Below are 25,906 nucleotides of genomic sequence, written 5' to 3'. Positions count from 1 at the left end.
CTTCCGTTGTCTAAGAAAATTGTTTGTGGTATACCGTATACCAAAAAAATTGAGTCTTCTAAGACTTTAACAACTGCGTCGGCAGTAGCGCGACGAAGAGGAAATATGTTACAATACTTTGTGAAACAGCAGGTCACGACAAGTATATAGCTATTCTGTTTTCGAGAGACTGGAAGTGGACCTACAAAATCAATGGAGATCATTTGATGGGGGCGGCTGCACTGCTTGGGACGTCCCATTTCTCCCAAAGTAGTGTGATTTTGTGACTTATATGACAGGCAAACGGAACAAGAGTTAACAAACTGAACGACGTCTTGATGCATCCCGGGCCAGTAATATGATAATGCCAGACGCTTGTACGTTTTGAAAATGCCGAGATGTCCAGCAGTCGGTTCAGAGTGGCTTTCGGTTATGACTTTCTCACGATATTCGCTGGGAACAACCTCCTTCCAAGCGAACTCTGAGGTGAGTTGTGATTGTGATACAGTTTTGGAGAGCCTATATAAAGAATTATTTTTAATTATAAAATTTGGAAAATTATTTGGACTGTTTAGACAACCGTTATACATTTTAATGAACCATTCGTCCTTAGTATTGGCTACCGCGTTTGCAAGGGAGATGGCAGACATGGGGACAGCACGTGACAGAGCATCTGGAATCACATTGTCAACGCCACGACGATGCTTGATTTCGAAGTTGAATGAACTTAGACGGACTCCCCAGCGTGCAAGTCTACCGGTTGGATTCTCCAAGGAAAGAAACCATTTCAACGCGGAATGGTCTGTATACAGTGTAAACTTTTGGCCATTCTCTAAGTAACAGCGCCAGTGCTCGAGCGCTACTATTGCACTGAGTGTTTCCCTCTCAGTAATGCTGTAGTTTTTCTCGGCACCGGTGAGAGCTCGGCTCATGTAGGCTACTGGGTGTTCCTTTCCATCTATGGTCTGGGTCAGCATGCCACCAAGACCATAGTTGCTAGCGTCAACGTGAACCTCAAAGGGCTTAGAATAGTCCGGGCAAGCGAGGACCGGCGCGGAAACTAAACAATCCTTCAACGCATTAAAAGCCGCTTCAGCTTCGGGCGTCCACTTGAACGGCGGTGCTTTCTTGCCATTCGAAGTCAAACTATTGAGCGGCCCGGCCACGGTGCTGAAGTTTGGAACGAAACGTCGGTACCACGTTGCTGTACCGAGAAAGCGTTTCAGTTCAGTTTTGCTTGTCGGAGCAGGAAAATTTAAAATGGCGTCTACTTTATTTGGGTCCGTACGCAAACCACGAGAATCTACAATATAGCCTAAATATTTTAATTCGCTACGGAAGAATTGACATTTCTCGAAATTTACTGTTAAGTTAGCAGACTTAAGCTTATCTAGAACGCGCAAAAGACGAGACACGTGTTCTTCAAAGGTCGAGCTAATAATGATAATATCGTCTAAGTATGCAAAAGTCTTAAGTTCCATGTCGCCAAACAACAAATCTACTAGGCGTTGCTGAGTCGCAGGTGCATTGGTGAGGCCAAAAGCGGTGGTTTTAAACCTTAATGTTCCGCGACCTGGCACATAAAAAGCAGTTTTATCGCGATCTGAAGGTTCTATGGGGATCTGCCAGAACGCCTTAGAAAGGTCAACGCTGGACAGGTACTTTGCGTCTCGAAGATTATCGAGAATTTCCGAAACGTATGGCAAATTGTACGCGTCACGTTTAGTCACAGCGTTGAGCTTCCTACTATCGAGGCAGAACCTAGGCTGTCCATTCTTCTTAGTCACTATTAGTACTGGAGATGACCACGCGCTCTCACATGTTTCAACAACGTCTAAAGACAGCATTTCGTCGACCTGCTCCACTAGAATACGCTGTTTTTCAGGCGACATCCTGTAATAACGCTGCCTAATAGGTTGAGCGTCACCTGTATCTATTTTGTGCGTTATCAAGTTCGTCCTACCTAAACCTTTTTCTTCCATAGATATGGATTTGAATTGAGCTATAACATTATCAGCAATTGACTTCTGCGATTCGACTAGGTTTTCATAGGAGTTAATGAAAGAATCTGGGTTGTCAACGTTTACCTTGTCAAGAGGGCTCTCAGATAATGTTATACTTCCTACATATTTGGGACAAATGTTAAATGCACGCCAAAAGTCAACACCTAATATTATGTTAGTGGGGTCCTCAGGGACCACATAAGCTGTTATTACATGGAACTGACCTTCAAAAGTGATGGGTAGATTCATGTACCCGATACAGTTTAGAGGGTGATTGCCAGCTGCTGTTAAAGGAGGACGGACATTCTGTTGCAAGGTGCAGTCTATTAAATTGAGATGGGCATTGTTACCGATTACAGTTACTGCAGCACCAGAATCTAGCAAAGCACAAGCATCCATATTGTTAATTTTAATATTTACATAAGGCCTAGTATCAAAGAGAGGCTTATTCTGCAGAATTGTAGATATTTGATAAGATGTAGAGAATGTTTTGATGAATTTAAGCCAAGAGTCCCAATCTTGCTTATCAAAATGACTACAATTCCGCTCATCTAGTTTTTTGTATCTGCCTTTTTATTACAAACCGGACAATCAGGTGTTTTGACATCTTTCTTGCCACATTTAAAACAAAACACGTCCCTACTAGCCGTACATTGCCGAATATGATGATTATTACTACGGCACCTTGGGCAATACGGTTGTTGTTTATTGTTTTGAGCAGCATTGGACACAGAATGTATATAATTTTGTTGTTGAGACTTGTTTTGATTTTGATTCTGGCTATAATTTGTGGTGTTTTTAGAATATTGTCCTTTATTATAATTATTGTTATATGTGTAATTTTGTTTATTATATGTATTGTTGTTAAATTTATTTGTACTTTTATTTGATTCCCTAGAGTACGCAAATTCGGGTGCAACAGTGTCGGAAGTCACTCTTGGTGGCTCCTGAAATTGTGAGTGTCGAGAATGATAAGTCTCGTAATTGCGACACAATGAGCGTAAAGAATCAATTGTCCTAATTTCGGTAGATGATGCTGCTAGTGTACTTGCGTAACACGGCCTAATATTGTGAAGTAAGGTTTCGAGCTGCTCCGCTTCGCTTGGGGGTGTCGAAAGACGAGAAAACATACCACTCATAATGGAAAGATAAACAGTTATGTTTTCATGTTCACCCTGAGTCCGAGAGCGAATCTCCGTCGTAAGTCGGTAATCATAATTAGATTGATCGAAGTCCTCTTTCAATTTAGCAGCGAGTTCTGGCCAGGAAGAAATATTGTCCCGTACCGAACGGAACCAATGCAGAGCGTTGTCTTGAAAGATTTCGGTGGCGAAAGCTAATACTTTTGTTGATGCAATGTTACGTGCAACAATAAATTCGTCGACGCGCTGTATAAATGAGCGGACACAAGTTTTGCCATTAAATTTTAATTTACTCAAGTCAGCTACAGTGCGATCGCATGTCACCGAAATCAAGTTCTGAACCCCTGGGGCCGCCGTCGAGGTCTCACTAGAGGGACCCGCGCCTAAATTAGAAGAAGTTGTCGTTATTTGTGTAGGCCTCTTAGCTTGAAGAGCCGCGAGCTTCTGGGAGGCGACTTTATGCCCCTCTAGGATATCCTTATATTCTTTTCTGTCGTCACCGCACGTTATCCTCGCTAAACGATTATGAAGGTGATTTAGCATATTTTGCGTTCTCATAATAGTAGGTACACTTGGTTCAGAAATATCAAGATTTAATTGTATTTTTGTAAGAACTTCTACGCAACCCCTAAGATCCTGTCGAATATCTAGCGGAGACTCTAATATGTGTTCAGCCGGGTGCTCCGCGGCTAATTTTACAATTTGTCTTCGCAATTCCTCTACTGAAGAACCGGCAGTAGCACCTCGGAGCTGAACCTCATATTCAAGCTCCGATTTTTGAAGAGAAAGATATTTGACAGGCAGCATCGTGAATTTAAATTTAATTAGAGGATAAGTGGTAAGAAGCAGAAACTAATAAGCTTATATTAAAAATTCTCCGATCTGTTACAAAAGTTGATGAATGATGAACGTTTGGTTTTCCCAATTAGTAGAAATAAAAATAAAAACAGGTTAGTTGCAAATAAAAAGAAGAAAAGCGTGCTACTAATGTGTACTTTCCACTCGATAGAAACAATTAATACTAATTTCACTATATTTGTGATACTAAGCGTAATTTAACACTAACATAAAATAAATTATAGAATTTGACCATATGTGGGTAGAAATCAATTTACGAAACACCTTACAAAATTACCAAATTACTTTCTACTAATAGTACACCTTAGTAGCAAATGAAACCAAAAAAAAACGTTGCACAGAAAAAAGAATAAGCCACAAACATACACTAACTACAAAAGCCGAGAAATAAATAGGATTTGTGTGAATTTAACCACGTTAGAGGGCGCCAGTGTCACGATTAGGATCTTAACTACCTTTTAGAAGAGAGAAATGAGTAATCTCGATTCGTGCAAAAGAATATTTAATTTAACTAAAAAAAACTAAAAAAAACTAAATGGCCAAGTGGGTCGTAAGTTTGGTTTTATAAATCCACACAATATCCCTTTACTCTGCGGTTAGGTACTCTCGCCTGGGTGTGTGCGGGCGCTGAACTGTGGCCGACTGTACTCAGGGCCGCCCGGTGCTTGAGACGGGGTGGTCTTCCGACTGACGAGAGAAGCGTAGCGCAGTGTAGGTGTGGCTGCGGCGAGTGTACTACCCAACGTAGTAGTAGGCTGCGGTGGATCCTCCACCACAAAATTCAGCCCGAACTTTGGACCCTGGAACGCGTCATCCAAACGCATGAGATTACAGTCCGGCTACGTAATTTGTGAGCATCCCCGGCGAGCGGCAGGAAAAGAAAGCACCTAAAATGTAGCAGTGATGCCGTGGATGTTCACAATCAGAGTCGGAGATTACAATTTGTAAAGATGATGCAATAATTTACTATTTCAAAATGAGGGTGGAAATAATTTCTGATGCAATATCGTTACAGCAGCATGATCGAGCAAAATCATTATACACTTAGTATTTAATTGTGAAATGGTTTGATGAAGTAAAGTAAAAGCACTAAAATTATCTTAATATCTAATTAGCATGGAAAATCTACATTTGCGTTAATAAATTTACCACTTACCCAATTTGGGGTTTACTTTCACTCGCGATAGTACAAGTTAACGTATTACGACGTTAAGGAAAAACATTTCGAGGAACGTTAGGGACGACAACATATTAAGTTATATCGGTTACATTTTTATAAATTGATGTACGTATCAGAGACCGATGATTAGTGTGACGTGCGTTCTATTTCGAATGAAGATCGGGAATGGTGGACGGGCGATCCGCTAATGCAACTGACCATACGACAAACAAAAGAACTTGTTTCCGTGAGCTCTAAAATGTTGCATTCACAAATCTATCGGAGCGCTAAGACGGCGCTGACGAATACTTGTTGCATTTTTTATGTTTTAATATAGTTTTAATTGTAAATATTAGCTCGTAAAATTAGTTTTAAGTGGTATTTTTATCTATATTTGTATTTTATTTTAATAATAATAGTTCGTGTAACGCATAACGTTACAAGTATTGTGTCTTGGTTTCATGTAAAGTGTCATTTGAAATTTGCTAAATTGAAACTTGCTAACTATGTAAACAAAAGTCTCTAGTAAATTCATCATTCAGAGACAATTTCAATATGGCGGTTTGGTTACATTGTTAGCAAGTTCCATAGAATGACACTTTAGGTATCCTGTAATTTGTATCAATTTTGTGTCTACTCAAATGACAGATTGATTGAACAAATTGGATCTATTGGAACTGATGTTTTGTACTTTAAAGGTACAGCAAATATTTTGACCTTGTAACACCACTTTCTATCCCACGGGCTCCGTTTCCTGTTTGAAAAGGCGTAGTTACGTCAAGAATGTGTCAGCCAGTTATGAACTCCGCACAACTTTAGAGTTCCTCGAAAGCCTGAACTGAACTCTGCAAGTTCAATAGTTCTTCACTCTCCGCTCCGTTTCGTCGCTCGACTACTGGGGGCCTACCGCGAACCACGTTCGACGTGTTGCCTCTCTGTCGCACTTGTAAATTCGTACGTAAGTGTGACAGGGAGGCAACACGTCGAATGTGATTCGCGGTAGGCCCTCTGGCGAGGACTGAAGTTATAACTTTTTAAGTGGAGTTGATGCGCATGTATGTAGTTGAGGAAGTACCTACTTTTTAGGCGGATATTTTTAAATATCAATATTTTAAGTAACTGTAGATGTGGTAAATTGATGTTAGGATATAGTAACCTAGGTAAAGGTCCAGCTGATTTTAGGCCGAAACCGAGCCTTCGGCCGAAATCGAAACTTCGGTCAGAAACTAAAATGTACACAGTGTTAGAAAGCTTTCGAAATGATCTGGAAAACAATTGACATAAGTTTTATAAGCCGTCGCCCAATCAAATTTAAACCGAAATGATGGGATTTTTTTATCGCAAGCTATGTTTGAAAGTTAACTAACCTGAATATTGATCAATTACGGCTTGTGGCTGCTTCAATTTTCCAAAAGCGGTTATAACTGACTGCCTAGTCCCTATCGTCTTAACACTTTTGTGTTCGTCTGTACCCGTCTCAAACTCAATAGCGAGTTGACAACGTCAGTCATTACTTCCCAAATCTTTGACAAATGTCAATCTTCTATTGAGGGCCGTTTTTGGGCTTGTCATTGTGGCTGTGGCATTACAGAACCTTTTGTGAAGGCCTGCTCGCGTTTGACTGATCTTTTCACCGTGTGTTACATAAATTGATGACTGCTTCACATGACTGTGTATCCGTGTGAAGCCGAATACTGCAGAATATCGGCTAATTCCGTAAACCACTTACCACTTCTTCATATAATTGTCCAATTTCGGAATTACCCGACTCTACCCCTCCCCTACCGAGTACTGTTCAGCAGTAGACGTTTTATGGCTGAGATGATGATGATGATTGACTTAGGGCCGATAAAGACGGACTGCACGCCAACTGCCACGTCCGCGTACAGTTCCCATACAAGTTGCAGTCGGGTTGCAGTCGTGTTGCAGTCCGTTTGTACCGGCGCTTACGTAATAACTTTATAGATATCGTTTTAATAAGTTTCACTTGCCCCTGCCTTGTTTTTTTAAACATCAAACTGAAAATCATAATAGCTTCACGATTAAATGCTATTATAACACTTTTGCTGTCATTTCCGACTATACATTATATCATATACGTTATTTATACCAATGTTACAGCTTATTTATACCAGGCTTTCTTTCCTACACCCACTAAACAGGAAAACGCAACATCCCATAAAATTCGCGGCCCCGGAACCTCATGTGTCGACTGGCGGAAATTGCCGGGCCGGCCCGCCGGGCTCACTTCCTAGGGTCAGCCCTAAGGCCAGCGTATTTCCTATGGGTTTGATTGGATGGTAGTGATGCTATAGATGACAAAACACTCTATTGATAGAGTTAGACCAGCATACGCAGTGCAAGTGTTATTTAATACGTCATAATTTCATAGAAGTTTGACGTTTAAACTAACACTTACACTGGGGGTGCTATCAAAACCGTTGCAGACTTTTCTTGGTCTAACTCTAGGTGAAAGCCGCATGAAAATTCTGTAGTTTTTGAGTTTATCGCGGACATGCAGACACAGACAGACGCGGCGGAGGACTTTTTTAATAAGGTGTAATGTTAAACGGTGATATTCTTATCGTAAAATTCTGTCAAATTCTCATAAGCCGTTGATAATATTTTGTCCCTATCCGTCAGTTGACATTGGTGTTTGTTAGGAAGAGATATAAAACAGCTAACAAAGTTTATGAATAATAAAACTTGAGGGTGCTTTATCAAACGGAAGCTCACAACGTATCTAATATACTTACCACATAGTCTATAATTTATTACAATATTTGACACTGCTCAGGTGTAATGAAATCGAGCCATTTCCCATACAAAGAAACCGTTTTTCACTGGTTTTGAATTATTATTATTGAAAAAATTACCTTCCATGAACATTTGACGTCTAAACGTTCAGTAAAGGCCAAAAATAGTTTAAGCGCGAAATATGTGAATGATTTTAAATTTAATTATACCTATCCTAGACCAATCGCCAAACCACCGTCTAGACTCTTGCCTGGCCTGATCGGAATTCCACTCGATCCTATTTCGTCCGTTAAATTTTGCGTTTATGACCGAAAAGCCAATAGCCGCCATCTTGGATCCCACTTTATTGCATCGACGAAATTGGACAACCCTAGCCTATACCCTTCGATATACTATCAAACCAGACGAACATCGACTTTATTGTTGGATGGTAAAGTCCATTTTTAATTAAGTCCATTCTCAATAGAATTTGGACTTTAATTCAATTTCGTAAGGTGGAAAATTTGTTGATGGAAAGGATAGGGTTGCTTAATTAAAATTGTTGTAAAAGGTAATTATGATTAATTGTTGAGTAATTTCGTAATATTGATGGGAATTTTGTTCGCAAGACGTGATAGCTGTTTTGATGTCAAATTTAGGGCGAAAATAAACCTGAAAAACGACGTAAATATGACGTCAAATGCACCGCCTACAATATATTTAAGCGCTGGTGGCCTAGCGGTAAGAGCGTGCGACTTGCAATCCGGAGGTCGCGGGTTCAAACCCCGGCTCGTACCAATGAGTTTTTCGGTACTTATGTACGAAATATCATTTGATATTTACCAGTCGCTTTTCGGTGAAGGAAAACATCGTGAGGAAACCTGCATACATCTGCGAAGAAATTCAAAGGTGTATGTGAAGTCCCCAATCCGCATTGGGCTAGCGTGGGGACTATAGCCCAAGCCCTCTCGCGCTCGAGAGGAGGCCTGTGCCCAGCAGTGGGACGTCTATAGGCTGAGATGATGATGATGATGATGATGATGTGGCGTTTAATGTGACTTCAACGAGTTTAGCTCTGCACGATTGTAATCGTATTTATGTACACGTTGCAATCGTATATTCTCTCGCAACACAGTACAAAATAATTTCACACACGATTGATATACCGGGTGTCACCTGTAATATGAGCAAAAATTAAACTGTAGGCTGTACTCCTCATACTGACCAACATTTGTTCAACGACTTTTAAAAATAACTTGTGGTTTGATTTTTAATACACTTTAAAGTTTATTCTAAGACGCAATGTATTGCGAATATTGTTACGATTAAGGCGTGACAAGTAACGTCAATCACAATGATACGGCGTGGCGATGGCGTCCATTGAAGATAATATTTATCTTGTATGAAAAATAGGGAGTCTAAATAATTCATAATTTTTAAAAGTTGTAGAACAAAAGTGTCACCGTTTGGGAGTACAATCTATGTTTTAATTATTTGCTCATGTTACAGGCCACACCCGGTAGAACAGAATCAAATATAACCTATAAAATAGAGCCCTTTATTCATGAAACTCTGCCTGTGGAAGTTTCCACGTCGCCGGCGTAATCAGGGCGAAGTCGATCAATCAAAGTTCGGGCCGGATTGCACGGCGCCTCATTTGCGTGCCGGCTTCATGTGCAGTCAATGTGGAACACATCGAAGTGTACGATTTATTATACAACTGGCTTTTGCCCTCGACTTCGTCTACGTGGGATATTGATGATTGATTGATTAAAACTATCCTATATCCTGCCTCGGGCCTCAAACTATCTCCATATCAAATTTCATCTATATTGGTTTTCGGACGGAGAGGTAATAGACAGACAGACAGAGTTACCTACTTTCGCATTTATAATATTATTATAGTAGAGATTTACCGTACCGATTATTAACGTTGGCGTTATAATCGTCGAATCATTAACTAAGTTTTAGCTCAGTGGATGACATTTTTGTGAAACGCTATAAATGTATCTGATATCTGAGTCTTCCTTACTTTATACTTACATCGTTACATAAAATAAATGACAGATCTTACGAGTCCATTCGAAAGACACGTTCATGTGAAATTAAATACAGAATACAACCCTTTTCTGACATTTATTAATCATCTCATCAAACATCAAACATCAACATTTATTCAGCAAATAGGCCACAAGGGCACTTTTACACGTCAACATTGAATTTACATAAAAGCAAAAATAATAACATCAACAATTTTATAAAATAAAACTAACAATTCAATCTAACGTATTACAATTACTAAGAGATGTATATGGTCTCTTAATGTCGAATTACATACAAAATACAGATAAAAAAACACACAAAAAAAATCTATAATATTTAGAGGTGTAAATGTCTCTAGGTGTCAGAACTATAAGATTATATAGTTTATCAAGTTATCCTTAGAGATGTATAAGGTCTCCAAGAGTCAATATCCTGTATAATTAATACATTCATTAAAAGAAAAGAAACATACGAGAACAGAATGAGGCGTCTCACTGTAATTAATTAATAAAAGTTACTAAGTATAATAGCTCGTGTTAGCTTAACAGACCAGTCTCCACAAACAGCACCCGTTCACGAGTATGACGCGTATCTCAGCCATCGCCTCCCTCAACCTTCATTCGGGAAAGTGGCGACCCGATCAACAACGCCACCGTAAGCAAAGACTTTTAAGCGAGCATGACATGTTCAAGCTACCGGCCTATATTAATATTAAAATAGTAATAACATGTAGCTGTAAGACACGGCATTTTGTGCTCATATGTTACATAAAAAGACAGTAATATAGCTTCACATAATTACTAGCCTAAGTTGACTTAGAGATGTAAAGGTCTCTAAGTGTCAGAAACATTAAAAATATAGGTAAGTATGTACAATCAAAAATAAAAATCAAATAAATAAATATGTACTTAGAGATGTATAAGGTCTCCAAGTGTCCAAAACTAAAATTAAATTAAACAATATAATCAAGCGAGAACATCATTGTCTCATGTGTCAATTCTACTGGACACTAGCATATTTAATTCACAATGTAAAAAAAAACAATATTTATTTAATTCTTATTATACTAATGAAATCAAGCTACCGGCTTAAAAGCATCTCTATCGTTTATAAAATCATTTACAGTGTAGTACGCCTTACGTAACAAGGAGTGCTTAATGTGCGACTTAAATTTATGAAGTGGTAAATTCACTACATCAGTGGGGACTTTGTTATAAAAACGTGTACAGTTCCCGACGAAAGACGTACTAACCTTACGGAGGCGGTGGGCGGGCACAGCAAGTTTATGTTTGTTTCTAGTGTTATAGTTATGGATATCACTGTTAACCTTGAATTCGTGGATGTTTTTCCGAACATACATAATATTCTCTAGTAAGTATTGAGATGCAACGGTAAGAATGTTAACTTCTTTGAATTTCTCTCTTAGGGATACTCGAGCGCCCAGTCCATAGATGGAACGTACAGCTCGTTTTTGCAGCACAAATATTGTCTGAATATCTGCCGCTTTTCCCCACAACAGAATTCCATAAGACATAACACTATGGAAGTAACTAAAGTATACCAGCCTGGCCGTCTCTACGTTTGTCAGCTGTTTGATTCTCCTCACTGCATAGGCTGCTGAACTAAGTTTTCCGGCTAGAGTGCCTATATGTGCATGCCATTGCAGTTTGGAGTCTAGAGTGACTCCCAGGAAAACAGTTCGGTCCTCAAATTCCAGCGTATCACCTTTTATTTTAATCTTGCTGTTATTTACCTGCTTGACGTTAGGTAGCGTAAACTTGATGCATTTGGTTTTCTTGGCGTTCAAAAGCAAATTGTTTGCCGTAAACCAGTTTACAATGGTAGATAGCGCGTCATTAATGCTCTCGAAGCTATTTTCCTTTCTGTCCACTTTAAATATAAGGGAAGTGTCATCTGCAAATAACACTATATCATGTCTATCTTGCACAACTTTTGGTAAGTCATTAATGTATACCAAGAACAGGAAGGGACCAAGAATTGAACCTTGAGGCACTCCGAGGGCTACCGGGGACCCCGCCGATTGAGTTCCATTAATAACTACTCGCTGAGTTCTATCCGAAAGGTACGATGAGACCAGGTCAAGGGCACTAGCTTTTATCCCATAGCGGCTTAATTTTCTCTTTAAATTTTCGTGATCAACGCAATCAAATGCCTTTGACAGATCACAGAAAATTCCAACAGCATCTTGAGCTTTTTCCCAAGCATCAAAGATGTGTTTTAGAAGTACCGCACCGGCGTCAGTAGTTGATCGACCTTTGGTGAAACCAAATTGATTGCTGTCAAGCAGTTTGTTTCTGTTGAAATGTGACAATAGTTGATTCAGAATAAGTTTCTCGAACACTTTGCTTAATGCCGGTAGTATTGAAATCGGTCTAAAGTTCGTGGGATCTGTTCTCGTTCCTGATTTAAACAGAGGGATAATTTTGCTATGTTTCATAATATCTGGAAAAATTCCAGCATCAATGCATCTGTTGAAAATCTCAGCTAAGTATGGTGTAATTGACTCAATGATGGAATCTAATACTTTGACAGACAGGCCCCAAAGATCTTCTGTTTTCTTTAAATTTAAAGACCTAAAAGTCTTAAGAACTATATTCGATGAGACATACGAAAATTTGAAGATTTCTGTACATTCTGCCACATTTGTCTTCAAAATTTCTTCAGCGACGTCTGCCGATGAATTAAGGGATCTTGTTGTTTCTACCGGGATATTCGAGAAAAACCGCTCAAAATGATCTGCCACTTCACGGTCGGAACTTACTAAAGTGTCAGCAATTCGTAGGTTGTAGTGCGGATCCTTCAGTTTACGTTTTCCAGTTTCATTACTGATAACTTGCCATACAGTTTTGACTTTATCGCTGGAATTTAGGATCTTTTTCGACAAATAATCGGCTTTAGCGGCGACACACAACATTTTAAAAGATTTAGAATAATTTTTGACGTACTCCAGAAATTCCGGTCTTTTATCAGTTGCCTTTAAATCATATAAGTCGTAGAGCCGGCGTCTTTTCTCGTGAATATCCGGTGTAGCCCAGTCGCTAAATTTAGTCTTAGCCTTGCCTTGCACCTTTTTCTGAATGAAACAGGCATCAAATTCCTTTTTAATACAATTAAACAACTCGGAACTCAAACAGTCAGGGTTTTCCTGGGTACATGAAAGACAACATAATTGTTTAGTAATATTACGATTGAATAAACCTAGGCGACTTTCAGAAATCGGCCTACACAAAGTGTCTTGAGGAATTTCTTCAGTTTTCCCGCTGAAAGAAGCTTTTAGTCCACAGTGGTCAGAACTTAGGTTGTTAATAACAGATTTACTAATCGCGTCATTATTACTAAAGATGTTATCTATACATTGTCGTATATAAAAAATGATATTGTTGTGTATAAGAAATAATAAGGTTTTTAAGATGTCTAAATGATTAATGGAAGTGATGCCTCGGATAAGATCCGCAGTAAAACATTTCACCTTTGGAGTGCGAGGGTCCTCTTGTTACTCTAACCTGGTTAATGGGAACTTGATAGGATATTGAAAAGATAAGACCAAATATATGACATGCAATTTAATACAATTCGCTAACTACTACAATGCACTCCGCTTTAGGGCGGGCGCTGCTCAGAATACAATCGGTTTCTCTAAACTGTCGGCGGTTATGGGGTGACACTATAGTAAACCTTAATCTACGATCGCGAGATGAACGAGACGCGGGGTTTTGGCCAAAACCTGGGATAAAAGTCTAGTGCACTCACGGGTACCGAACGTAGCTATCATCCACAGGCCCGCTGGTATTTGACGCAGCAGGCGGATCGCTGACGGTGGGCGACGGGCGTTCCTCAAGCTCCGGCTTTGGCAAGCCCGGGCGAGAACAACCCGCGGCGCTCAGGAGTTCCACAAGAAGGACCCGCGCGATGAGACCTTGGGGTCGTCGGACCGCGGCAAGGCTGTCCGACACACGGCTCGCGGGTCAAGGCCGTGCCCTACGGCTTGATGGTGGCGCCAACGTGTCGCGCCTCGGAGTCGACAGGCCACGCAAGTGAAGGGGAGGCCTGTGTGAAGCACCTCGGGATCGCCAGGCGGCACGCAGTCCACAGGCCTTGGAAACTGCGCCCTGCGGTGAAAACCAGCGTCCCCACGACGCTCAGCACATCAGGGAGCGCGCAACGGCGCTCGGAGCAACGCGACCGTCGGCCATGCTTGCTCTCGCCGGCGGCACGGAAAGCACTCGGTGGGCTACGCCCTTTTCGCGCACAACACACACACACACGGCGCACTTTACATATATCCCAATCTTCCACCGGCCAGGGCAGGCGGCGGAAGGGGGCGAGGCGGTTTATTTCGATACTCAATTAGGAACTGTATAAATGCTAGCGTGCCCCAGTACCAACTCCACCTCCATCGTCGATTCTAGAAAAATCCCCAGCCCTCCGTTTCGATCCATATCGACGCATCAAACGTCAAACCAACTTAAACCTTTTCCAAATCATATGACTCTCGAAAAAATATCAATGCTCCTTAATACTTGTAATATTTTAAGTGGTTAATAATAATTACTAATAATTATATTTCTATCGTACGTTTCCTACCTTGTTTCATTCAGAATACCTTCTTTCCGATGCGGTAACTAAACGCATAGTCTACTCTCTGACAGTTCTCCTGTCAAAATTTCAACCTTTTCACACCTTCATATTCACTATTTATGTTTCATAAAAATTCCGAAAATGATTCTAAAATACTAATTAAATTAGGAAGTGACCTATTTGAGCAGTTGGGGTAGACCAGGGGGATCATTTTGATATGCATGAAGCCAGGTTTGGTTCAACAACCTCCGCGCAATTTGGGTGACAAGTTCCGTTCAAGTGGCATACTCTTTAGACTTGTTTCTTCGAAACCAGCTAACCAGGAGGCAGGATATGCCAACCAACCTACAGCTGAGAAGGTACATTATAGTTTTACCTAAGTGTCATACTCTGGTGTATGTTATTTTGTTGGAAATGCGACAGTCATGTTGTACCGGTTATCTTGTATGGAAAAACATGTATTTATCCTAGGCAAATACGTAGCATCGCTACAATATCCCCTCTCTCGGCAAAGAGGTTAAGCGCCGCTTAACCGAGGCAGCCGGGGTAACCGGAGAAAAAAAAAATCTTTTCCCAAAAAATCATCTGGTCCAGTAGGACGTTAACTATACATGCGGACATATACATGCGCTCCATATTTATTATTGTTTGACACTAAACCTATATTTATTTATTTAGTATGCTACTTAATATTTATCTTTAATTTACCTATGTTATGTTCTAGAACTATAACGTAGACGTATACCTCTTAACACTATGCTGATCATGACTATCACATGTTTCACATTAGAAATCACAGCGTGTGGCCACCACACTGTGGTTTCTGCTACTCAACTAAAAAATATAACCTAGATTTCCTTTGAAATAGTCTTAAGTTGTATAATGTAGTCGCTATAGTTAATAGTGAGCTAACTCTCATTTTGAGGCTAATTGATATCTTTTAATGCTAACAAAAATATTAGTTATCTTTGATTAGGCTAATTTATTCTAATTAATTAGTATATTACATGTATTTCTATTCCTAATGTAATGCTACCTATTGATATACTAATAGTTATGTTTTACTATAGCATGCTCTGCTATGCCTATATTCCTACAAATACAAAGCCACTAGTACCCTAATATAATGTGGTTACTAGTTGGTAGTTTTTATTTATTACTTATACTAGCAATAGTGGAAGTTACTTGTAACCCGCACTTAAATCAAACTCCTATATGCAGCCAATGGGCTTGCATTCATTGAAAAAGAAAAACTTGGTTTTCTTTTCCATGTCCTACTTAGTGTATTATATCCACCATAATTGAGTCACCCTGGGCCCTTAGGGTATGTAGTTACTTATAAAATTTGATTTCCTAGGAAATGCTTGGAACAAATGTTGACCAGTTGGGTCAAAGAAGCATGTATGCTTGAAAAAAAAGAATGGGCTAAATCTTAGTATGCCCTAATAATATAAAATAAATTGTTACGTGTGACATACACCTTGTGGGACTTTAATTATGTCCTTGACATGATATTTTCCAATTTTACCCGTGTCTATCTCCTGAAGATCATATACGACATCCGAATGCTTCTTAATGACTTTGCATTTCAGGAAGCGCGGTGCCAATTTTGCGGAGAAGAAGTGTGCTGCATTTGACTGTACAAAATTACGCCTCCATACGATATCGCCTACGCTTAGCCGCAGTTCCTTACGGCGCAGGTTATATCGTACCGCGTTTTGTTTGTACGCTTTGGTCAAAGCATCAGTGACGCGCTGGAAGATATCTGCCATCTCGTTGAGAGCAGTTGCTCTGTCGGACCGGTTGGAAATTTGGAGGTCGTCTAACGAATTTGGAATACCGCCCCTAATGGAATGCAGCATGCCATCCGTCATCATCTCTCGCCCCTTTGCCAACAAGAATGGTGTATGCCCCGTTACAATATTAATAGTGCTATTCAAAGATAGCTGGATTTGCGGTAGGTACTTGGACCAGTTCCTTTGGTCTTGTCCTACTAAAATAGCTAGGCAGGTCTCAATAGTTTGATTAAAGCGTTCTACTGTATTAGATTGAGGTGCGTAATATGCGTTATAAAATATCCTTGGTATTGAGTGTGTGGCACAGAAATCTTTAAATTGTTTACTTTGGAATATTGTTGCGTTGTCGCAGATTAAAACACATGGGATTCCCTCTTTATTTAAAATTTCTGATTCTATAAATGTAGTTACTGTTTTAGTTGTTGCAGTTCTAAGTGGGTGAATCCAACAATATTTTGTAAATACATCAACTATAGATAGTATGTAGACGTGACCAGAATATGATTGTACTAAAGGACCTATTAGGTCGATAGATAGAGTGTGTATAGGTTTATTAACCTTTTTCTGGTTTGTCATGTGCCCATGTGGAGGCTGATTTGAGTGTTTGTATGCTTTACACTTCTCACACGTGGCCACATAATTTTTCACGTCTGCATACATGCCTTTCCAAAAATAGTTTTCTTTAATTTTTGATAAAGTTTTAAATGTGCCAGGATGTACGGTTAGTTTTTCATGATTTTCTTTAATGCATTCTGGTATTAATTCTCTAGGCAAAACTATTTTCCAATTATTTTCGGTCTGTAAATTTGATATTGGTTTTGAATATCTAAATAGTACTTTATTTTTTATTTGATAGTTTTTATGAAATACTGGGTTTGTTTCTACATTTTTAAATAATTTATTATACCAATTATCTTTAGAACTGCAACCTCCTTCGAGTATTACTGCCTCAATACGTGACAAAACGTCTGGTACTACGTGCATGGAGCCTTTTTTATGTCTAATTTCAAAGTCAAAACAAGATAACTGCATTGCCCATCGCGCCAAACGACCTGAAGGGTTGTTTAGCGTTTTGAGCCATTTTAGCGACATATGGTCGGTGACCACCACAAAGCGGCTACCTTCTATGTACGGTCTAAAATGATTTATTGAGTCCACTAATGCTAGGAGTTCACGTTCGGTTGTGCTGTAATTTCGTTCGGTTTTCGTAAGCAACCTAGAATAAAAAGCTACAGGGTGTTCTATACCGCTCAATTCCTGAATAAGTACGCTCCCGATGCCGACGCTTGATGCATCTGAATGGATCTGGAATGGTTTGGAAAAATCAGGGCAGGCGAGCACCGGAGCCTGGGTGAGGGCTTCTTTAAGCGCTAGGAATGACCTCTCTGCTTCCACTGTCCAGTCTACGGTGTCTCTTCCCTTCTTCTTGCCAATTAAAGCTGTCATCGGGGCTATGATAGTTGAAAAATTTGCCACGAATCGTCGGTAATAAGAACAGAGCCCTATAAATGCGCGTAGTTGCTTAGCGGTTGTTGGGCGCGGGAAATTTTTAATGCTATCTAGCTTTTGTGGATCTGTTAGTAGACCTTGTGAACCGACTATGTATCCAAGGTACCTAAGCTCTGATTTACAAAATTCGCACTTACTGAAATTTATAGTTAGACCTGCCTTGCTTAAAGCTTGAAAAACGTCATTTAAAATAACGATATGCTCTTCAAACGAATTGGTGGCTATGAGAAGGTCGTCACAATATGCAAATATCTTCTCGCCGTATTTATGGTGAAAAAGAGAGTCTACCAAACGTTGTAATTCACAGCCCGCGTTCGAGATACCGAACGGGACGCGTTTAAATTCAAATAGTCCGCGGTTTGGTACCACAAATGCACATTTTTGACATGACGTGCCGGAGCCGTCGACGTTGTCGGAGTCACATAAAGAAATTTGCCAGTAAGCCGCCGACAAGTCGATTGAGCTTAAATAACGTGTGCCACGTAAATTATCTAAAATTGAATTAATGTATGGTACAGGATATGAGTCCTTGACTGTGACGTCGTTAAGTTTTCTGGCGTCTAAACAAAATCTCCAGGAACCGTCTTTTTTTGGGGTCATAACAACGGGGTTAGACCATGGTGATTTAGATGGTGCTATCACGCCCAGCTGAAGCATCCGGTCTACTTCGTCATTTAAAGCCTTCAGTTTAACCGGTGAAAGCGGATAATATCGTTGTTTTATTGGTGGCCCCGTTGTTGTGATCTTGTGCTCTACTAGAGATGTTTTACCCAGACCTCGCTCCTCTGTACTGATTGACTTAAATTCATTTATTACTTTGTCCAATTGAATTGATTCAAGAGGGGAGAGATCATGTTTTGGCACTATGGCACATAATGTTTTTAGTGACTCCGGCCTAAGTGATGTTTTCCTTTTTAGAAGGTGAATATCTTTTAATTTAAAAATATCTATTAATTCTAGTGTTAATATAGAATCCATGCCAAAAATGAAGTCATCAGATACTTCTGGGATTACCATAAACATTATATTATAAAGCATCCCTCTGAAATTGATTGGTAATAGGATTTTACCTATGACCTCAACGACAGAACGGTTTGCACAAGTCGCAGTTGTAGTGTAATTTATTAAATTAAATCCTAAATTTAAGAAATGTTTATGGTAATTGTTCCCAATTATACTTAAATTTGCTCCTGAGTCCATTAGACCTGTATATATTCGTTCTCGTACCTCAAAATCAATGTAAATTCGGTTATCTCCTTCAACCGCCTTTACACCAGGAGTCACCGCACCTAAATATAGTGTGTTTGATATTGTTTTGATGGCTCCTGGTCTATCTAGTTTTTTTGGACATTGTCTGCTTCCGGCGCTGGTCTGCCCTTGGCAGGATTACATTTGTGGCAGGTGCTTGTAAGCACATTTTTCTGACCGCACTGAAAGCAAACAATGCCTGGAATAGTGCGGCATTGTTGGTATGAATGTCCCGATTTTTTACATTTTTTACAAGTAAGTTGGTTGTTTGTATTATTTACCTGTCTTTGTGTATTATTGCTCTTGAAATTTCTCTGATTATAAGTTTTAATTTCGTTAATTTGTTTTATTTGTTTTGTTGTTTTGGAATTATTTGTAGACCCAGGTAAGCCTGAATAAGCTTCAAAACGTTTGCCTATAGCAATAAGATTTTGGATGCTATTCGAGTCGTCGACAGCCAACAGGTGCCCATATGATGGCAAAATGTTATGTTTAATTATTTGCAGTAAGGTTGTTTCTGATAATTTTGTTGTGAGCCGCGCATTCATAGTTTGCATCTCCAATATGTAAAAATGTAATGACTGGCCTGGTGATTGTCGGTGCTCTCGAATAGTTTTTTCTAAAGTATAATCATTGTCTATCGATGTAAAAAACGATCTGAAAAGATCTTGCAATTCCGACAACGAGGAGGCTCCGTCGCGTATGTGCCTATAGTAATCTAAGGCTTTACCGCTTAGTAAATCTGCAAAACATTTAAGCACTTTGCGCTCCGGAGTGTCTCGGCTGCGTCTGTAGTCATCAATCCTAAGGAAGAAGTCGGTGACATCTGAGTCACCTGAAAATTTCAAATTCCACGACCGCAAATGGTCCTCGCGCAATACATGCACGATGCGTTCTGTACTGCCTGTAGTCCCCGTCGTAGGGGTTGTAGTGACTGCCCCTGTTAAGGTTGAGTTGGTTTGACGGACAAGGCCCGGAGCCCCCAAATATGGTAAAATAGACTCTAGTGGTTTTGGCGTGGATGGGCCGGGTGGGTGGGCGTCTGCAGCAGTACCCCGCGGTCGTGTATTGACATACGAAGGATTGAATCCTGTTAATTCACGAGTGGTGGTGGGGGGTTTGCCTTCCCTCTCACCTGTGTCATGGAATTCGTCCCCTTCCTCCTCCGACATGTCGGTAAGATTGCTGCTTTACTTGTGTCAGGGTGTGCACCTAAGTATTATAAGCTAATAACACTTCGGTAGATATATGAAGTATTGAAGTAAACTACCACTATGCTCTCGACTGGAGCGTGGTAGAAAAAATAATTTGTGGCTAAGCGCTATGCTAACTATTCATAGTGTAGCCTAATAATAATTACAATAAATAATAAATTTGCTACTCTGTCACAAGTAAAGTTACAAATTAAATGATATTGTATTTTTTTTTAAGACCAATAATTGCATTTAATTCTTTTTTAACTGATACTAATTTTATACATTTATCTTATCGCTCTCCCAAGCTCACAGCAACCAGGTTGATATTTAAAACTTTTTTCCGGGCGCCATTGTCGTATATAAAAAATGATATTGTTGTGTATAAGAAATAATAAGGTTTTATGATTAATGGAAGTGATGCCTCGGATAAGATCCGCAGTAAAACATTTCACCTTTGGAGTGCGAGGGTCCTCTTGTTACTCTAACCTGGTTAATGGGAACTTGATAGGATATTGAAAAGATAAGACCAAATATATGACATGCAATTTAATACAATTCGCTAACTACTACAATGCACTCCGCTTTAGGGCGGGCGCTGCTCAGAATACAATCGGTTTCTCTAAACTGTCGGCGGTTATGGGGTGACACTATAGTAAACCTTAATCTACGATCGCGAGATGAACGAGACGCGGGGTTTTGGCCAAAACCTGGGATAAAAGTCTAGTGCACTCACGGGTACCGAACGTAGCTATCATCCACAGGCCCGCTGGTATTTGACGCAGCAGGCGGATCGCTGACGGTGGGCGACGGGCGTTCCTCAAGCTCCGGCTTTGGCAAGCCCGGGCGAGAACAACCCGCGGCGCTCAGGAGTTCCACAAGAAGGACCCGCGCGATGAGACCTTGGGGTCGTCGGACCGCGGCAAGGCTGTTCGACACACGGCTCGCGGGTCAAGGCCGTGCCCTACGGCTTGATGGTGGCGCCAACGTGTCGCGCCTCGGAGTCGACAGGCCACGCAAGTGAAGGGGAGGCCTGTGTGAAGCACCTCGGGATCGCCAGGCGGCACGCAGTCCACAGGCCTTGGAAACTGCGCCCTGCGGTGAAAACCAGCGTCCCCACGACGCTCAGCACATCAGGGAGCGCGCAACGGCGCTCGGAGCAACGCGACCGTCGGCCATGCTTGCTCTCGCCGGCGGCACGGAAAGCACTCGGTGGGCTACGCCCTTTTCGCGCACAACACACACACACACGGCGCACTTTACATATATCCCAATCTTCCACCGGCCAGGGCAGGCGGCGGAAGGGGGCGAGGCGGTTTATTTCGATACTCAATTAGGAACTGTATAAATGCTAGCGTGCCCCAGTACCAACTCCACCTCCATCGTCGATTCTAGAAAAATCCCCAGCCCTCCGTTTCGATCCATATCGACGCATCAAACGTCAAACCAACTTAAACCTTTTCCAAATCATATGACTCTCGAAAAAATATCAATGCTCCTTAATACTTGTAATATTTTAAGTGGTTAATAATAATTACTAATAATTATATTTCTATCGTACGTTTCCTACCTTGTTTCATTCAGAATACCTTCTTTCCGATGCGGTAACTAAACGCATAGTCTACTCTCTGACAGTTCTCCTGTCAAAATTTCAACCTTTTCACACCTTCATATTCACTATTTATGTTTCATAAAAATTCCGAAAATGATTCTAAAATACTAATTAAATTAGGAAGTGACCTATTTGAGCAGTTGGGGTAGACCAGGGGGATCATTTTGATATGCATGAAGCCAGGTTTGGTTCAACAACCTCCGCGCAATTTGGGTGACAAGTTCCGTTCAAGTGGCATACTCTTTAGACTTGTTTCTTCGAAACCAGCTAACCAGGAGGCAGGATATGCCAACCAACCTACAGCTGAGAAGGTACATTATAGTTTTACCTAAGTGTCATACTCTGGTGTATGCTCTGGTGTATGTCTGGTGTATGTAGCACTGGTTGCTGTGACTCGAGTGGGTTCACAAAATAAATTGACTAAATTGAAGGATTTAAAAGTATTTAGTAACCTTCCACATAATGGCGAATTTTCTAGCAAATTAATATTGAAATCACCACATACAATTATATTTTTGTGACCTCCAAAAACACTACTAAGTACTTCATCTATGACCGATTCGAATAAGTTATAGTCTGCCGATGGGGGCCTGTACACGCATATAATTATAAATTGTTCCAATTCAACACAAGAAAGTTCTATAAGGCGTTCCACAGACATGTCAACAATGTCTTTACGCTCCTTACTTTTTAAATTATGTTTTACCATTATCAATGACCCGCCGCGATTGCAAGATCTCCTAAAAAATGAACTTACTATACTATGATTATTGAAATTAAACATAAATTCATGACCTTTAAGCCAGTGCTCAGTTATACAGAGAATGTCAATATTCGAGTACTGTATAAACAAATCAATTTCGTGTTCCTTACAGGTAAATCCTTGGATATTTTGATGAACTAAGTTCAATAAATTGGTTTTACTAAACATACTAGCATCACAGTGATCAATATGAACGGAGCCGGCTGGTGCACACGTTGTCGTAGCGATTAGTTTAAATTCAAATCACCAGGCGGCTCCGTTCATCTAAATCTACGAATACTAAATACTAATTATTAAATCACAAATATTCTATTAGTTATTTCCAATAATTTCTTGTACTCATTTTATTTACACATTTTTAGACAAATAATGTTCCAGGTATGAAAAGCCTTTGACCCAAATTTTCCAGTAAAGGAACTACTACAACATCTGTGTCAGTATCCCGCGTCCCGGTCCATTATTGCGGCCGCAATCAAAACGCTCTGCTAGTGCAAAAACAAAACGCAGACGACCCATATCCTAGCCGTATTCGTTACAGGAACGGAGAATACAGTTCCTGGATAAACCAGTGTTGGTTGACCTCGAGTTCCCTCGAAATGAAAACTGCATGCTCTGAATAGTCTGAATAATAGGATTAATCCCTGCCGCTTCTTTCCACCATCGCTCTATGCGACAACTTTTCCAATTTTATCTTCACCACTTAAAATGGTGGGCAATCCTCAACCCCGGGTTTATCCAGAAAATCGTTAATTAGTAAACGCCAAGTGAAACTCAATTACTGTACAGATGTAGTGCATAATCGTTTTCCATCGTTTTGTCTCGGAAACGTTCGTATTTTTGATGCTATTGTTCACTCAATGTCAGTACTCTTTGTGCCGAGACTGACTGAAACAGCTCGACAAATACGAACTTTTCCGGGAAAATAATTATGCACTGTATACCCAAAGTCGCGTCGTAGCGTCTATAATGGGGTTGGCAACTGTCAAAGGTTTGCATAGATGGCGCCATCATAGCTTGCCCCTTTTTCTATGAGATTTGGCTTAAAGAGCTTGCATCCAGGGTATTAAAAAAATAAAAATTTGACACAATTCTAGGGATTGACAGGGCAAGCTATGATGGCGCCATCTGCTAAAAACTTCCAGCGGCCAACCCCATCCCGATACATTGTTACTTTTCGTTTGGCGTTTGTACAATTGTCATCTTGCCTATTCCCCCTGTGCCCATAATACCATGAGTCGTTGACAGTGTCAAAACTGACATATACGCGAACGTCTACGTAATTTACTTTCTATACATCTCGCATAATATATATGCGAGTACGAGCGAGACGCATAGAAAGTAATAAGTAAGTTACGTTCTCGATAGCGTTTATGTCAATGTCTAACTGGTGGTAGCCACACTGGACTTTATTGTCCCATGTGCGAGAAAAACAGTCCTATCCTGAATGGTTACTATGAACCTACTATCTCTGCACCTATGCCGCTGTATCAACATTCTCTCCGAAAATGGCTGAAAAACCTGAGATTTTCTTGGCTTTTACGTCATTCTTTTTTCTTTCAGCATTTTTCAATCAGATCTTTGCAAAGTCAGATTGCGCTTTGACCGAAGCTTTGATTGCGGTCGGTGGTTCCCATCAAGGCTTTGAGCGGAAGGTTTTGATTGCGTGCTCTTGTTCATTCTCTATTTGCGATGCCTTGGGATTTCTGATTGAGAAACAGTGGTACTGGAGTCAGTTATGTAACGCTGCCATACATGACCCAAAAATTTTTTATTAAGCTATGAGCTTCATCACATCTGATATTTGAGTAATTCTAAGCATTTCTAGCCTGAAGTGGGGGGGAGGGTGGGGTACAAAGACGGCCGCCATCCGTCATCTTTAAAAAAAATCTACTCTGATCCTGGTGGGTACTAGGGCAAGTTTGGTATCATTTTCGTATAAACCAAAGACGTAGAATTCATTGCTGATATTTGTTTTTTCAATTTCATAGTAATTTTACAAGAAAAACGTAAAAAGGTGAAAAATTTGGTTGGAGATTTTTGCTACGCGGAGCCGAAACTACAAAAGATAGAAAGTTGAAATTTGCACACTAGATTACATTTATAAAGTGTACAAGAGATAAGAAGCGATTTTGAGAAATTCAACCCCTAAGGGGGTTAAAAAGGGGATGAAAGTTTGTATGGGGTTCAAGTTTTATTTTAAGCTAGGAATTTGAAACTTCGTAAAACGATATATTATTAAAATACAAGAAAACTAATTTCAGCGTTTTTGAAAATTCATCCCCTAAGGTGGTGAAAAAGGAGTTGAAAGTTTGTATGGATATAAAAAAAAATTTCGAACGCGGGACTTGAATCTTTGTATTTGGGGATATTATTAAAAGACAGGAAAAGTAAATTCAGCGTTTTGTAAAATTCATCCCCTAACAGGGTTAAAAAGGGGTTGAAAGTTTGAATCCATTACAAATCCGAGTAGACACACATTTCTTATTGCCTCCCAGGCTTGAAATGCTTAGAATTACTCAAGGAACATATGTGATGAAGCTCATAGCTTAATAAAAAAATTTTGGGTCAACTTTATAACTGCCTCCGCTATGGTGCAGTTTTATTGTTTCGAGCTGTTGAGAAGAAATGTAAAAGTTTGATCAAGGGATTAAATTTCTTAGTACCGTATAATATTGACAATAATACCTACAAGATCCAATAATGTAGTTTTATGTATTATTGATCGCTACTGTGACAAGGTATGAAATTGCAGAGAAATCAAAATCCTTGAATTGTTGGCCTTAAAAGTTTTGGAATGTGATTAGCAATGTACAAATTGCAGAACATTCCCAAAAAGCGGAAACGTTCTCGAGAATGTTCTCAGAACATTCCTGCAACATGGAAATTATTGTTTAATCAAGAGAATATACTTGAAATAAAGTTTAAATAGGCATAACTTAAAACTAAATGTTATTATGCATATATTATTGTCTATTACAGTTAGCTATTTTGTTGATGTGATAAGTTTACCAATAAGTTGCTTAAATTCTCACTGTATTTCAGAGAACATTTCGACTTTCGACAATTTTTTCCAATTTTTTTTTATTTTTTATTACAATCTAGAGGCCTCTATCTCCCGCCAAGCCAAATCTCAGCGCGCTCGGACCAACTTGAAAAAATAAAAATAAAAAGTCGGCCATTTTGTTTTTTTTTTAATGCAGTTTGTTTTGTCTTGGGGCCTTCTATGACATTTGGTCCCCCCACCTATCACGCACCGTTTAAAAGTT

The 25,906-nt window shown here is 40.0% G+C and overlaps 2 protein-coding genes across 2 annotated transcripts in view; one reads left to right on the top strand and one right to left on the bottom strand.

The window, feature by feature from the left end:
• The window catches only part of LOC134676766 (neogenin), a 224,521-nt gene that overhangs the window by 141,079 nt on the left and 57,536 nt on the right, over positions 1-25,906 (top strand). The window lies entirely within an intron of this gene.
• Positions 2,525-5,575, bottom strand: LOC134676976 (uncharacterized). The gene has a single exon (XM_063535353.1). The coding sequence runs from the start codon at positions 3,929-3,931 to the stop codon at positions 2,534-2,536; it is 1,398 nt and encodes a 465-aa protein (XP_063391423.1). The 5' UTR covers positions 3,932-5,575; the 3' UTR covers positions 2,525-2,533.

Source organism: Cydia fagiglandana, chromosome 25, assembly GCF_963556715.1.
Source record: "Cydia fagiglandana chromosome 25, ilCydFagi1.1, whole genome shotgun sequence".
In the NCBI taxonomy this organism is placed as follows: Eukaryota; Metazoa; Arthropoda; class Insecta; order Lepidoptera; family Tortricidae; genus Cydia; species Cydia fagiglandana.
This window is presented reverse-complemented; position numbering and strand designations above follow the sequence as displayed.